The 12,308-nt window shown below is 41.4% G+C and overlaps 1 protein-coding gene across 2 annotated transcripts in view; it reads right to left on the bottom strand.

Moving 5' to 3' along the window:
* The window catches only part of LOC134340074 (peptidyl-prolyl cis-trans isomerase FKBP1B), a 31,308-nt gene extending 21,912 nt beyond the window's left edge, over positions 1 to 9,396 (bottom strand). Inside the window, exons 1-2 of one of the 2 annotated variants that reach the window (XM_063036911.1) lie at positions 9,228 to 9,396; positions 8,563 to 8,610 (exon numbers count right to left, since the gene is read on the bottom strand). In XM_063036911.1, the coding sequence (XP_062892981.1) occupies positions 8,563 to 8,610; positions 9,228 to 9,264 (85 nt within the window). In that variant the 5' untranslated portion in view covers positions 9,265 to 9,396. The remainder of the gene's footprint in view (positions 1 to 8,562; positions 8,611 to 9,227) is intronic. The other variant, XM_063036903.1, reaches the window with a different exon arrangement.
* Between the last annotated feature and the right edge of the window lie 2,912 nt (positions 9,397 to 12,308).

The following is a 12,308-nucleotide window of genomic DNA, read 5'->3' as shown; positions in this document are numbered from 1 at the left end:
TGAACAATAACAATTTTGATGAAGCACTACTGTGCAACCAACATCAGTGGTGCCAAAATATTGATTTCAAGAAAAAAAAAGGCAAAATTACAGTAAAACCAGTGACGAGTGAAAAAGTGAAAGTGCTGGAAAGTTTGAAAAACTTTAGGCTAGATAAATCCCCAGGACTGGATTGGATATAGCCCAGGTAACTATAGGAAGCAAAAGAGGACCTTTGGTGATGATCTTTATAGCCCTACAGTTCACATGGGTAGTACCACATGATTGGAGCATGGCTAATGCTATTCCTTTGTTCAAGGGAGTAGGCACAACCCTGAGAATTACAGACCTGAGAGTCTGACTTCAGTGGTGAGCAAATTATTGAAGAAGATTCTTAAAGACAGAATTTATGAGTATTTGGAGAAGTATTGTCCAATTAGGGATATTCAGTATGGTTTTGTGATGGGCAGGTCACGCCTCACGAGCCTGAATGAATTCTTTGAGAATGTGACAAAGCACGTTAACGAAGAGAGGAGAGAGCTGTGGATACGGGGTATATAGATTTTTGTAAGGCATTTGACAAGCTTCCCCATGTTTGGCTCATTCAGAAAGCCAGGAGGCATGGGACCCAGAGAAATTTGGTTATGTGGATACAGAATTGATTTCCCCATAGAAAGCAGAGGGTAGTAGTAGTTGGAGTGTATTCTGCCTAGAGGTCGGTGACCAGTGGTGTTCTGCAGAAATCTGTTCTGGGACTCCCTGATTTCCATAAGTGACTTGGATGAGGAAGTGGAAGGGTATGTTAGTAAGTTTGCAAATGGCACAAAGGTTGGTGAAGTTTTGAATAGTGTGGAGAATTTTTGTAGGTTGCAGTGGACACTGACAGGATGCAGTGTTGGACTGAGAAGTGGCAGATGGAGTACAACCCAGAAAAGTGTGAAGTAATTCATTTTGGAAGGTCAAATTTGAAGGTAGAATACAGGGTTAATGGCAGGATTCTTAGCAGTGTGAAGGAAAAGAAGAATCCTGGTATCAACATCCATGAATTGCTCAAAATTGCTGCGCAGCTCAATAGGGTTGTTAAAAGGGTGTATGGTGTATTGGCATTCATTAGTCAGGGATTGAATTCAAGAGCTGCAAGGTAATGTTGCCGTTCTATAACACCCTGGTTAGACCACTCTTGAAATATTGCAAACAAAATCTGTAGATGCTGGAAACTCAAGCAACACACACAAAAAATGCTGGTGAACGCAGCAGGCCAGGCATCATCTATAGGAAGAGATAGTAGGAGATTTGAAAGTGGGAGGGGGAGGGGGAGATCCGGAATGATAGGAGAAGATAGGAGGGGGAGGGTTGGAGCTAAGAGCTTCGTCCTGGGATGAAAAGTCTCATCCTGAGAGCAAATGCGGCGGAGACAGAGGAATTGCAAGAAGGGGATGGCATTTTTTGCAAAAGACAGGGTGGGAAGAGGAATAGTCCAGTTAGCTGTGACAGTCCGTAGGCTTATAGTAGACATCCCTTTTGCCAATCAACTTTCCAGCTCTTAGCTCCATTCCTCCCCCTCCCACTTTCAAATCTCTTACTATCTCTTCTTTCAGTTAGTCCTGACGAAGGGTCTCAGCCTGAAACGTCGACTGTATTTCTTCCTATAGATGCTACTTGGAATATTGTGTTCAGTTCTGGTCACCTCATTATAAGAATTGAATTGAATTTAATAAGGGAGTAAAAATCTTTATGCTGAGTCTCCACTGCAATGTACAAGCAATAAAGAGGGGAAATGTGGGAGGACATTGCCCAAACATTAAAAGTATATATATATATATATATATATAAAATTGTATTGTACACAAGTGTACAGTCAGATCAATGTGTATTGATAACCTGATGGACCAGTGAAAGAAGCTGTCCTGGCCTTAATGCTGTGATACTGTTTGCTAGACAGAAATAGCTGAAACCGTTTGTAGTTGAGGTGGCTGGAGTCCCTGATGATCTTCCGGGCCCTTCTGCGGCTGTAAATGTCCTGAACAGAGGAAAGTTCACATCCACCGATGCACTGGGCTTATAGAACCACTCTCCGCAGTGCCCTGCAACTGCGGGCAGTACAGTTCCCGTACCAGACATGGAACGGGTGAGAGGATGCAGGGGATATCTATCAGGATGCTACCTGGACCAGGGGGCACCACGTTACTGTGGCGGAAGCACGCTGCTATTACAGCTTAGGGCTTTTGGGAGTTTGGAATTTAATTCTGGAGCTGTTCTGTAAGGAGTCTCGCTATGTTCCCCCTCCCCGTGGAATGCCTGGGTTTTCCCAGGTGCTCCGGTTTCCCTCCACTGTACAAAGACATACTGGATAGGTTAACTTGTCATTGTAAGTTGTCCCGTGTTTAAGAAAGGGTTAATCAGGATTCTGGGGCAGCATGGCTCAAAGGGCCGAGAGGGCCTTCTCTACACGGTGTCACTAAATAAACAAACAAACAAATAAATGTGGGTTGAGCGAGCTAGGACTTTTCCCTTTGGAGCGAATGAAAACGAGGGGTGACTTGGATAGAGGCATCCAAGTTCAGCAGCATAGAAATGAGCAAGGAATGAGCTGCCAGGGTTGGTGCTAGAGAAAAATACATCACAGTAGCGGCATTTAAGAAACTATTAGATGGGCACATGGATGATAGAGGGCTATCTAGGAGGGAAGGATTAGCTTGATCTTAGAGTAGATTAAAAGGTTGGCAGACGTTGTGGGCTGAACAGCCTGATTGTACTGTAATGTTCTATGTTTTATAGAAACATGGGCATTCCTGCTTTACCTTCGGGTTTTATGGAGATTACGTAAGCAATCACAATGTCACAGAGGGACTCACAGTTATCTTCACTTCAAAGACAAGAAAACAAAGGTAGGAGAGCCCCAGCATTGATAGCTCCTTTTCAGTGCAAGTTCCACATAGCTATCACTTCCTCAGTTATCCAAAATCTGATCACCTTCCTTCTCTCTTAGTACCTCCAGTGATCCAGTTTTCCTAACCCTCTGAAGCGCAGAATCCACTATTCATCACTCTCAGTTTTAAATGATTGTCCCCTCTTTTGTAATTACATCCTCTTGTTTGAGACTCTCCCACTGGTAGAAACACCCCAGGAACTATCCTTTCACACCCCCTAATGATGTTGTGCGTCATTCTTCAACCTATCTGGAATGGGGGGGGGGGGGGGTTGCTATTGCAAAGGACCAAAAAAAGCAACAAAAAGTTGTAAAATTAGTCAACTCCATCTTCGATACTCACCTCCGTAGTATCCAGGACATCTTCAAGGAGGAGTGCTTCAGAAAGGCAATGTCCATTATTAAGGGCCCCCATCACCCTTTCCTCATTGTAACCATCTAAAGGCACACACTCAGTGATTCAGAAACAGCTACTTCCCCTCTGCCACCCGATTCCTAAATGAACCCATGAACACCACCTCACTTTTTAAAAGTATATATTATTTTTGTTTTTGCACTACAGTATTTTAAATCTATTAAATATACATTTACATACTTAATGTAATTGATTTACTTTTTTCTTTCTATATCATGTATTGCACTGTAGAGCTGCTAAGTTCTAGTGATAATAAACCTGATTCTGATTATTCTAAACCCCAAGAACTCAGATTATTTTTTCAAAGCCACTCTTGATGGAACAAACCTCTCATTTCCAGGAATTAACTGAAGAAATCTCTTCCAGATTGAACAAGGGTGTCATATTTGAGCTTTTCCAAACTGCTGGTATGCTCTCCGGAATCAGTACATTTTGAAAAGCATCAATCAATGGTCCTACGTGTAATCATATCAATCTTTCACCATTTCTAAATGCCAACCACCTTGCAATATACACCAATATGTCATTCTCCTTCCTGTTTACTTGCTGCTCAGTTTTTGGATTTCACACACAGGTGGATCTAAATCCCCAGTATTCCACTCCTATATAATCCTTCTCCAGTTAGATAGGTCTGCCTTTTGAATCCCTTAGTAAAGCATATGACTTCATATTTTCCAACATTATATCCCAGTGGCTACGTTTTCTCCATTCGGTCAATCTGCTTATATCTTCTTCCAGAGTCAAAATATCAACATTGCAGAATGCTATCCCATCTACTTTTGTGTCATCAGCAAACTTGAATAACCTTACATGCTGCCCCTCCAAGCCACTAAAAAGATAATTAACCACACAAGAACAAATCCTTGGCATACCATACTTATAAATCTCCAACCAAAACAAATTCTATTGATGACTTCACACTACTTCCATGAGCTTTTATTTTATTCAGTGGCTTTTTATGTGGCACCTTATAAAATGACTTCTATGAATCCAAATAAAGTGCATCTACAGCTTCCTCACTACTGACACTGCCTAACACAACCATGAAAACACAGTTTTCCTTTTATAAAACGGTGACTTGGTTTGACTGCATTAAGCTTCTCTAAATGACTAGCTACTTCTTCCTTGATTATGCCTCCAGTAATTTGCCTTCAATAGCTCGTTTCCTTCTTTTCGTTGTCTTTCCTTTCTTAACAATGGTGACACATTTGTGGCTTTCCAATCTGCTGGTATCCTTCTGGAACCAAGTACATTTTGAAAACTATCAGCCAATGGTCCCACCATCTCTGAACCATTTATTTTAAAAGCCCTGGATGCAGGTTATGGGGTCCTGGTGACTAGTTTGTCTTTAGACCCACTAGCTTTTCTCAACACCTTATCCTTCAAGATAGGGATTGTTACAATTTCTCCCTTGCTATTTGAAATTAGCCCATCTGCCAACTTGGATCATTTCCAGTGTCTTCCGCTGTGAAGATTGAAGGAAAATATTGGCTCAAATTACATGCCATTTCCTTATTTCCTATTACTTACTCCACAGTCTAACCCTCCAAGGATCCCACACTTCCCTTTCTACCCTCTTCATTTTTATGTCCAAAGAAGCTTTTGCTGTTTGTTTTGATATTACCTGCCAGTTATTTTTCATAATCAGTTTTCTCCCAAACTATAAGCTTTTTAGTCTCTTCTGGTTCCTGAAAAATTCCAAGCCCTCTGGTCTACCACCAGCTTTTGGTATTTTAAAAATGGGTCAAAGTGAGGAATTATTTATACAGCTGACTATCATAATTTTTCACAGCAGAAATCTAAGATCTTACAAGAAAGAAGTTAATGCTTCAGCTGTTTTCTTCACAGCTCTATATTAACAGTGCTTTACAGTGTGTGCAACATGAATGCGAAAGTGTGAAGAATTATGAATACGAGGTTGGAGCACTTGTGACACAAAATTGTAACAAAGGCATCCTATCTTCTTAAAGTATAATCAATTACTACTAATGACGCATTGACTGCTTTGAATTGATTAGAACAATGTAGGAACTGAAAGTTTCCACTCCATATTCACCACTTCAACAGACCCAAAGACTAAATGATGGAAATACTCTGATATGTACAGGTCATTAACACCTCACGTATTCTGTGAACGGCAAAATAAACACGGAAATGATGTTTTGACATCTGGAAAAGCTGAACATACGATAGAGAATTGACGTATACTGAAACTTGACAAAAGATGGAAGGAAATGTGGCACACGTGTCAAACAAACAAATGAATTACTGTATTTTGAGTTACAAAACCTAAGAGGTAGTGGAAAATAGATCAAGTAGGTTTTGATGTTTTGTCACAAATTTTCTCTTTCTCAAATCTCACCTACACCAACCCCACACACCAAAAAGCCACATTAATTCTTATCAAATATAGATACACCCTGATAGGTAGTGCTTAGAACCGTATCTACCCAATCTCACATGAATTTAGAGCCTGGAATGTTCTTGCCTTATTTAAATATGGCTACAAAGATAAGAGGAGATTTGGAGATAATAATTCAATAAAAGATCTCCTTTTTGAATACAAGTTTAATTTGGGTAGACATACAGGATCCCATGACACCGTTTCAAGCAGAGCAGGAATTTGAGGATTACTGAGTCACCGAGTCAACACACCCATAATCAAATTAACGATGTTTCTGGGATTTTAAGATCAGGTTATTAACAGTCAGAACTGAGACACTCCAGAAGTGCACAGATCTACCTCTGCAATTAAATCATCCAAAAAGCATACATTGAATCTGCAGCTTTTCCCTCCTTGAATCCCGAGTTTCCGATTCTATATTCAACCACTCCCTTTTTCTGGCACTTTTCCATGCAACTGTAGGAGTGGCCATATGCCCCGCTCCCCCCTCCCCACTATCCAGGGATCCAAACTGTCCTTCCAAGTGTAAATGCAATTCACCTGCACTTCCTCTAATCCTGATGTTCAATACATGGTCTCCTCTATATAGTGGTACCCTTGCAGACAGGTGCTTTGCAAATCATTCATCCATTCTGTTTTTCTTTACAAAATTTCCCACCTTCTGTCACTTTAATTCTCTGACCCTGTCCCACTCTGACCTTTGTCTTCAGCCTCGTACACTGCACATTATCGGGGCAGTGCAAAGAACAGCACCATCTGAGCAAAATGCTGCCTAAATTGCAGGTAACTAGCTTTGTACTTCCTCCATATTTTAAATTTTTTCTTTCTTTCAAGTTTCTCCATGTCTAACTGCCAGTATTTAAAATAACAGTTATATTAAAAACTTCGATCTCCACCCCACGACAGATAATCCACCTTCTCTCACACATTTGCACTGTCAGTTTTCCAGATCTGATGGCAAATATTTGGTCTAGAACAGTGATTCTATCTTTCTCTGTAGCAGCTGCTTAACCTGGTGTTTCTTTTTCATATTTTTGTTTTGGTTTGCTAGCATTTATGGGTTTTATTTTGCTACAAAATACTTAGGACCTGCAAGAGGTTACCACAACAACTTTGAGGACTGACTTGGTTCAAATTATGTATCACCAGGTATGCTATCTTAGAGTAATCACTTTGGAGGTACTTGCTGCCTTAAATTAATTTCAGGTAATTGAACTTTGTTCATAAAATCATTACTGCATCAATTGAAAAACATAAGACACTAATAATTTGAATTATTTAGTTATTTATATCTGTAACATCAATAATTTCTTCTGTATCTATTTAAGAGGAGGTCTCATTTCTTGCCTCTCTAGTCAATTGCTCCAGGGACTCTTCCAGCCATTCTAAAATGGAGAACAGACTTTTGATGGAAGTTTACTAGCAAAATAATTTGGACTAAGTAAGACAGCAATTCTCAGTTTTACAGCTAAAAACAAAGCAGTAGCTTGCCCAATGAGACAATGGTTCAAAACTAAATGGCAAAGCACTTCCAAGATTAATAATTTATCTCTGAAAAAGTGGGATGCTTCAAACATGCTGAAAAGATCTCTTTTGTCAAATATCAAACCCAATGTTTATTCCAAGAGGCAATGCACAAGATTGCAATGCACCCTGCAGACACATTAAACAGTGTACATATATTTAGTGACACTGTAAGCCAAGCGTCACTTGCAAAACCATTACCATTGTGTCAAATCACAGACAAGAGAAAATCTGCAGATGCTGGAAATCCAAGTTACACACACCAATTTTAATTCCACTTCCCATTCCCATATGTCAGTCCACGGCCTCCTCTACCGCCACGATGAGGCCACACTCGGGTTGGAGGAGCAACAGCTTACATTCTGTCTGTGTAACCACCAACCTGATGGCATGAACATTGATTTCTCAAAATTATGGTAAAGCCACTCCCCTTCACCATTCCCCATTCCCTTCTCTCACCTTAACTCCTTACCTGCCCATCTCCTGCCTCTGGTGTTCCTCCCCCTTCCATGTCCTTCTGTCCTCTACTACCATATACTCCCTTCTCCAGGCCTTTATCTTTTTCACCAATTGACTTCCCGGCTCTTTACTTCACCCCTCTCTCTTCCCAGTTTCACCGATCACCTGCAATCTTCTACTTCTTCCTCCCCTCCCCCCAACCTTCTTACTCTGACTTCTCATCTTTTTTTCTCCAATCCTGATGAAGGGTCTCAGTCTGAAACATCGACTGTTTACTCTTTTCCATAGATGCTGCCTGGCCTGCCGAGTTCCTCCAGCATTTTGTTACCACTGTGTCAGATAGTTACTTAAATAATTCATCTGGAGATTCTACTGATTAATTACAGTTTTTCTACATTTATCAGTTTAGTAGCAGTTGGGGCTCACAGATAATGTATCTACAAATAAGAAACCTTTCCTTCATGAACTTTTCTCCTTTTGTTTTGCATCAGCCCAAGACATGCACTATCTGCTCCTGGGACTTTGCCAGTATTCTGCAATCAGCACTCAAAAACCACACAGGGGCAGCTGACAGCAGTTCTTCCTGTAGTCTACTCTTCCTCCCTGGAGAAAAGGACTTGGCTATGTCTCAGCATTTTGCCATGGCGACATGGCCAACATAAAAAAAAGACTTCCGTGTGGGAGAGGCTGCAAATTTGGGAGCAGATCCTGGCATTCTTCATTAAACTAGGTTGGGGTTCCACAAACACCACCATAGATGCCACCTTCAGAAAGCTGCAATGCCCATTACTGCCCACTGATGACATTCTTTTTAATATCAAATTGAAGTGTATCATTCATAGAATACATTACCTATATAGTGAACAACGCATGTCTGTCCTTTTTTTGGAAATGTCCTGCCTAAAAAAAAATTATAATTAGTACATTTTTAGGATTAGCACTTATTATATATGAAATTTTACCAATGATTTTAAATAGATTGCTCAACAATTAAATATATTCAGATGTATAACATTGCAAATGTAGGACAGTCCAATATTTTAATGATATTACCTATAGAACATAGTGCTTAAACGCACCAACTTTCAGGATTAGTTGCCAAAACGTATCCTCGTCTCGTAGTAAGCATAAGGTTTTAGATTCTACGCCTATTTCAGAATGGTTGGCTTCGCTCTTTCAAGGATTTGACTGCTGCAGTAACTAAACTTTACATACGTCTTTGAGCACACGCTCTGTTAAATCAGTACAAAAAACATGCCGGATCGTTTCCTCTTTCCTCGATACTAACTGAACAAATTGTTCAAGTGAAAATCGAAGTAGAGTGAAATCCCGCAGTCCCTCCGTTATCTGTCCCTTACAGTACAGTACTGGCCTTTAAGCAGCTGTCAGCAAATGCCATTTAAAAATCCACACACTGCATTGCTACCAAATTTGTCTAGACTGCTAAGACTGCTACAATGCTAACACAACACATAACCCAACTAACACAATAAATATCCTTTGTAAAGAAGAATTACCGTCTCCTGGCGATATTGTCTCGATTTCAACGCCCATTCTTAAACGATGATAATTTTAAAAATAGATATATGTATCTTTCCACAAGGAAATTGCCAAAATCTCCACTGAAAACGACAGCAGCCTCTTCTCCCTTACACCCAGCGTGGCTGGAAATACGTACCAGCCGAGCCCAGCCTGTCAATGAGCGCGTGACGTCGTCTCTGTACGTCAATCATTCGGAACCCACCCAGTTCCCACGCGGGATTGGAAGGTTGGTGGGTTCTGTGCGCCAATCAGCAGCGAGGCAACGGAGACCGGCTCTTTTCACCCCTCCCCCATCGTCCGGCTGAGCAGGTTTCTGTGGTTTCCACCGCCGACGCGGGGTTAGGTTGAAGTTGCAGTCTGGCACGGTTATCGAATGGAGAATGGATTTATTTTAAACTTATGGAATATTGCTGAGAGTTTTGCAAGGCTACGGAATATTCTCCGTAATAAAGTAGAATGTGGAGCCAGATAGAGAAAGAGAAATGTAATAATTTAGTTCGCACACAGTACCGCTCCCTCTGGTTATTACGGAGATAAACTTGGATCCCTGCCACAGGCAAAGCATTCCAATCACATCACTAACAATGTGTGCTATACAGTACACAAAATACTTAGGGGCTCTTCTTTGTTGTACTACTTTTTATTTCTGTTTTTAGAAAAGTACAGGACAAGTTCAGGTGACATCAATATCTCTTGTCAGACATTCTCTCGGGATTGAGGATAACTTCCTCATTGTTTTGTAGGTGAGGTAGTTACAGAGGCCAATGTGTGAAAGTCCAGGTTCTTCCTTTCAGGAGGGGCAGGCGGTCGGGGATGAGTGTGTAAGAGTTCTGGTCCTTCTACTGAATGTGCAAAGAGATTCCCAGAACCCATGGGGATATTGTACTTCCGCAGGGAAGCTTTGCGTATAGCTCCCCCCCCCCCCACCCCACTACCACATCGCATCGCCCCCGTCTGCCTGGTAATGTCCTCCCACAGCAGAACTTGGAAAAGAGCGCCAGTTGTCATGCAAACAACCAGAAGGATGTGATAGCACTGGGGAGAGTATACATGAGATCGATAAAGAGATTGCATGGCCTGGAAAATTTTAGTGAAGGGTTGTTTTTTTCTCAGAAATAAGGACGAATGAGTAAGGTATAACTGCAGTGTAAAACCATGAGGACTGGATAGGAAGATTTGACTTCTGGCTCAGAATTTAATTTCCTGAACATCAGGTAATGACCCCACCTTCCTTCACCATTCCCCATCCCCTTTTCCGTTCTCACCTTATCTCCTTGCTTGCACATCGCCTCCCTCTGGTGCTCCTTCTCCATTTCTTCCTTCCATGGCCTTCTGTCCTCTCCTATCAGACTCCCCCTTCTCCAGCCCTGTATCCTTTTCACCAATCAACTTCCCAGCTCTTTACTTCATCCCTCTTCCTCACGGTTTCACCTATCAACTTGTGCTTCTCCGTCCCCGCCCACCACCTTCTAAATCTACTCATCTTTTTTTCTTCAGTCCTATCGTAGGGTCTTGTCCCGAAATGTCGACTGTACTCTTTTCCATAGAAGCTGCAGGGCCTGTTAAGTTCCTCCAGCATTTTGTGTGTGTGTGTTGCTTTAATTTACCTTAAATGACTGAAAGATTAGGACAGGGATTTGATTTCCTATTGCTCATCTAAAGTAGGATAGGGTCTGACTGGAACACTGAAAGAAACAACTCTCATAACATATTAAAAAACTTTGGGGGAGTATCTGATTAATCCTTTGGCTATATTACTGCAGATTACAACAATTTTAAGCTAAAGTATGCTTCTATGAATTGATTAGTTAAATCCAATTCTGTGTGTATCTAGTTATCCATAAATTGCCCACAGTGAACCGAATGATCTACTTCTAAGTACTGTGATACCATTTTGAGAAGAGGCTTTATATCACTTAACACTATAGCTCATAATATATAAATAAATATTTTAATAGAATTTGCTGACTGGCAATGATGTGCATTAATTAGTCATGTATGAATTTGTTGGCACATGGCCAAGTGGTTAAGGCATTGGACTAGCGACCTGAAGGTCGTGAGTTCGAGCCCCAGCCAAGGGAACATGTTGTGTCCTTGAGCAAGGCACTTATCACACATTGCTCTGCGACAACATTCGTGCCAAGCTGTATGGGTCTTAATGCCCTGCCCTTGGACAACATTGGTCTCGTAGAGAGGGGAGACTTGCAGCATGGGCAACTGCTGGTCTTCCATACAACCTTGCCCAGGCCTGCGCCCTGGAGAGTGAAGACTTTCCCGGCACAGATCCATGGTCTCGCAATGATTCCTGGGATGGCAGGACTTTCATATGATGAAAGACTGGATGAACTAGGCTTATACTCGTTGGAATTCAGAAGATTGAGGGGGGATCTGATTGAAACGTATAAAATCATAAAGGGATTGGACAGGTTAGATGCAGGAAGATTGTTCCCGATGTTGGGGAAGTCCAGAACGAGGGGTCACAGTTTGAGAATAAAGGGGAAGCCTTTTAGGACCGAGATTAGGAAAAACTTCTTCACACAGAGAGTGGTGATTCTGTGGAATTCTCTGCCACAGGAAACAGTTGAGGCCAGTTCATTGGCTATATTTAAGAGGGAGTTAGATATGGCCCTTGTGGCTAAAGGGATCAGGGAGTATGGAGGGAAGGCTGGTGCAGGGTTCTGAGTTGGATGATCAGCCATGATCATACTGAATGGCGGTGCAGGCTCGAAGGGCCGAATAGCCTACTCCTGCACCTATTTTCTATGTTTCTATGTTTAAGACTATCGGATGCCTTCACTTACTTGTGAATTTTTGTCAAAGGCACTTTTTGCATACAAATAAGAGTATATTTAGCAAACAGTAACTAAAACAGAAAGACATTTAATGATAATCAAAGTGCCAGGAATGCCGTCTGAATCAGAGTGTCATGGAACTCAATATCCATTCTAGAAAAAGTACCTAAGTGTCTTATTTTAATTAATTTATTTAGCAATACAGCATGGCCACTAGCCATTCCAGCCCATTTGGTCAGCCTCAACCAATCACGTCCATGTGAC

This window comes from Mobula hypostoma, chromosome 2, assembly GCF_963921235.1.
Source record: "Mobula hypostoma chromosome 2, sMobHyp1.1, whole genome shotgun sequence".
NCBI classification, from domain to species: domain Eukaryota; kingdom Metazoa; phylum Chordata; class Chondrichthyes; order Myliobatiformes; family Myliobatidae; genus Mobula; species Mobula hypostoma.
This window is presented reverse-complemented; position numbering and strand designations above follow the sequence as displayed.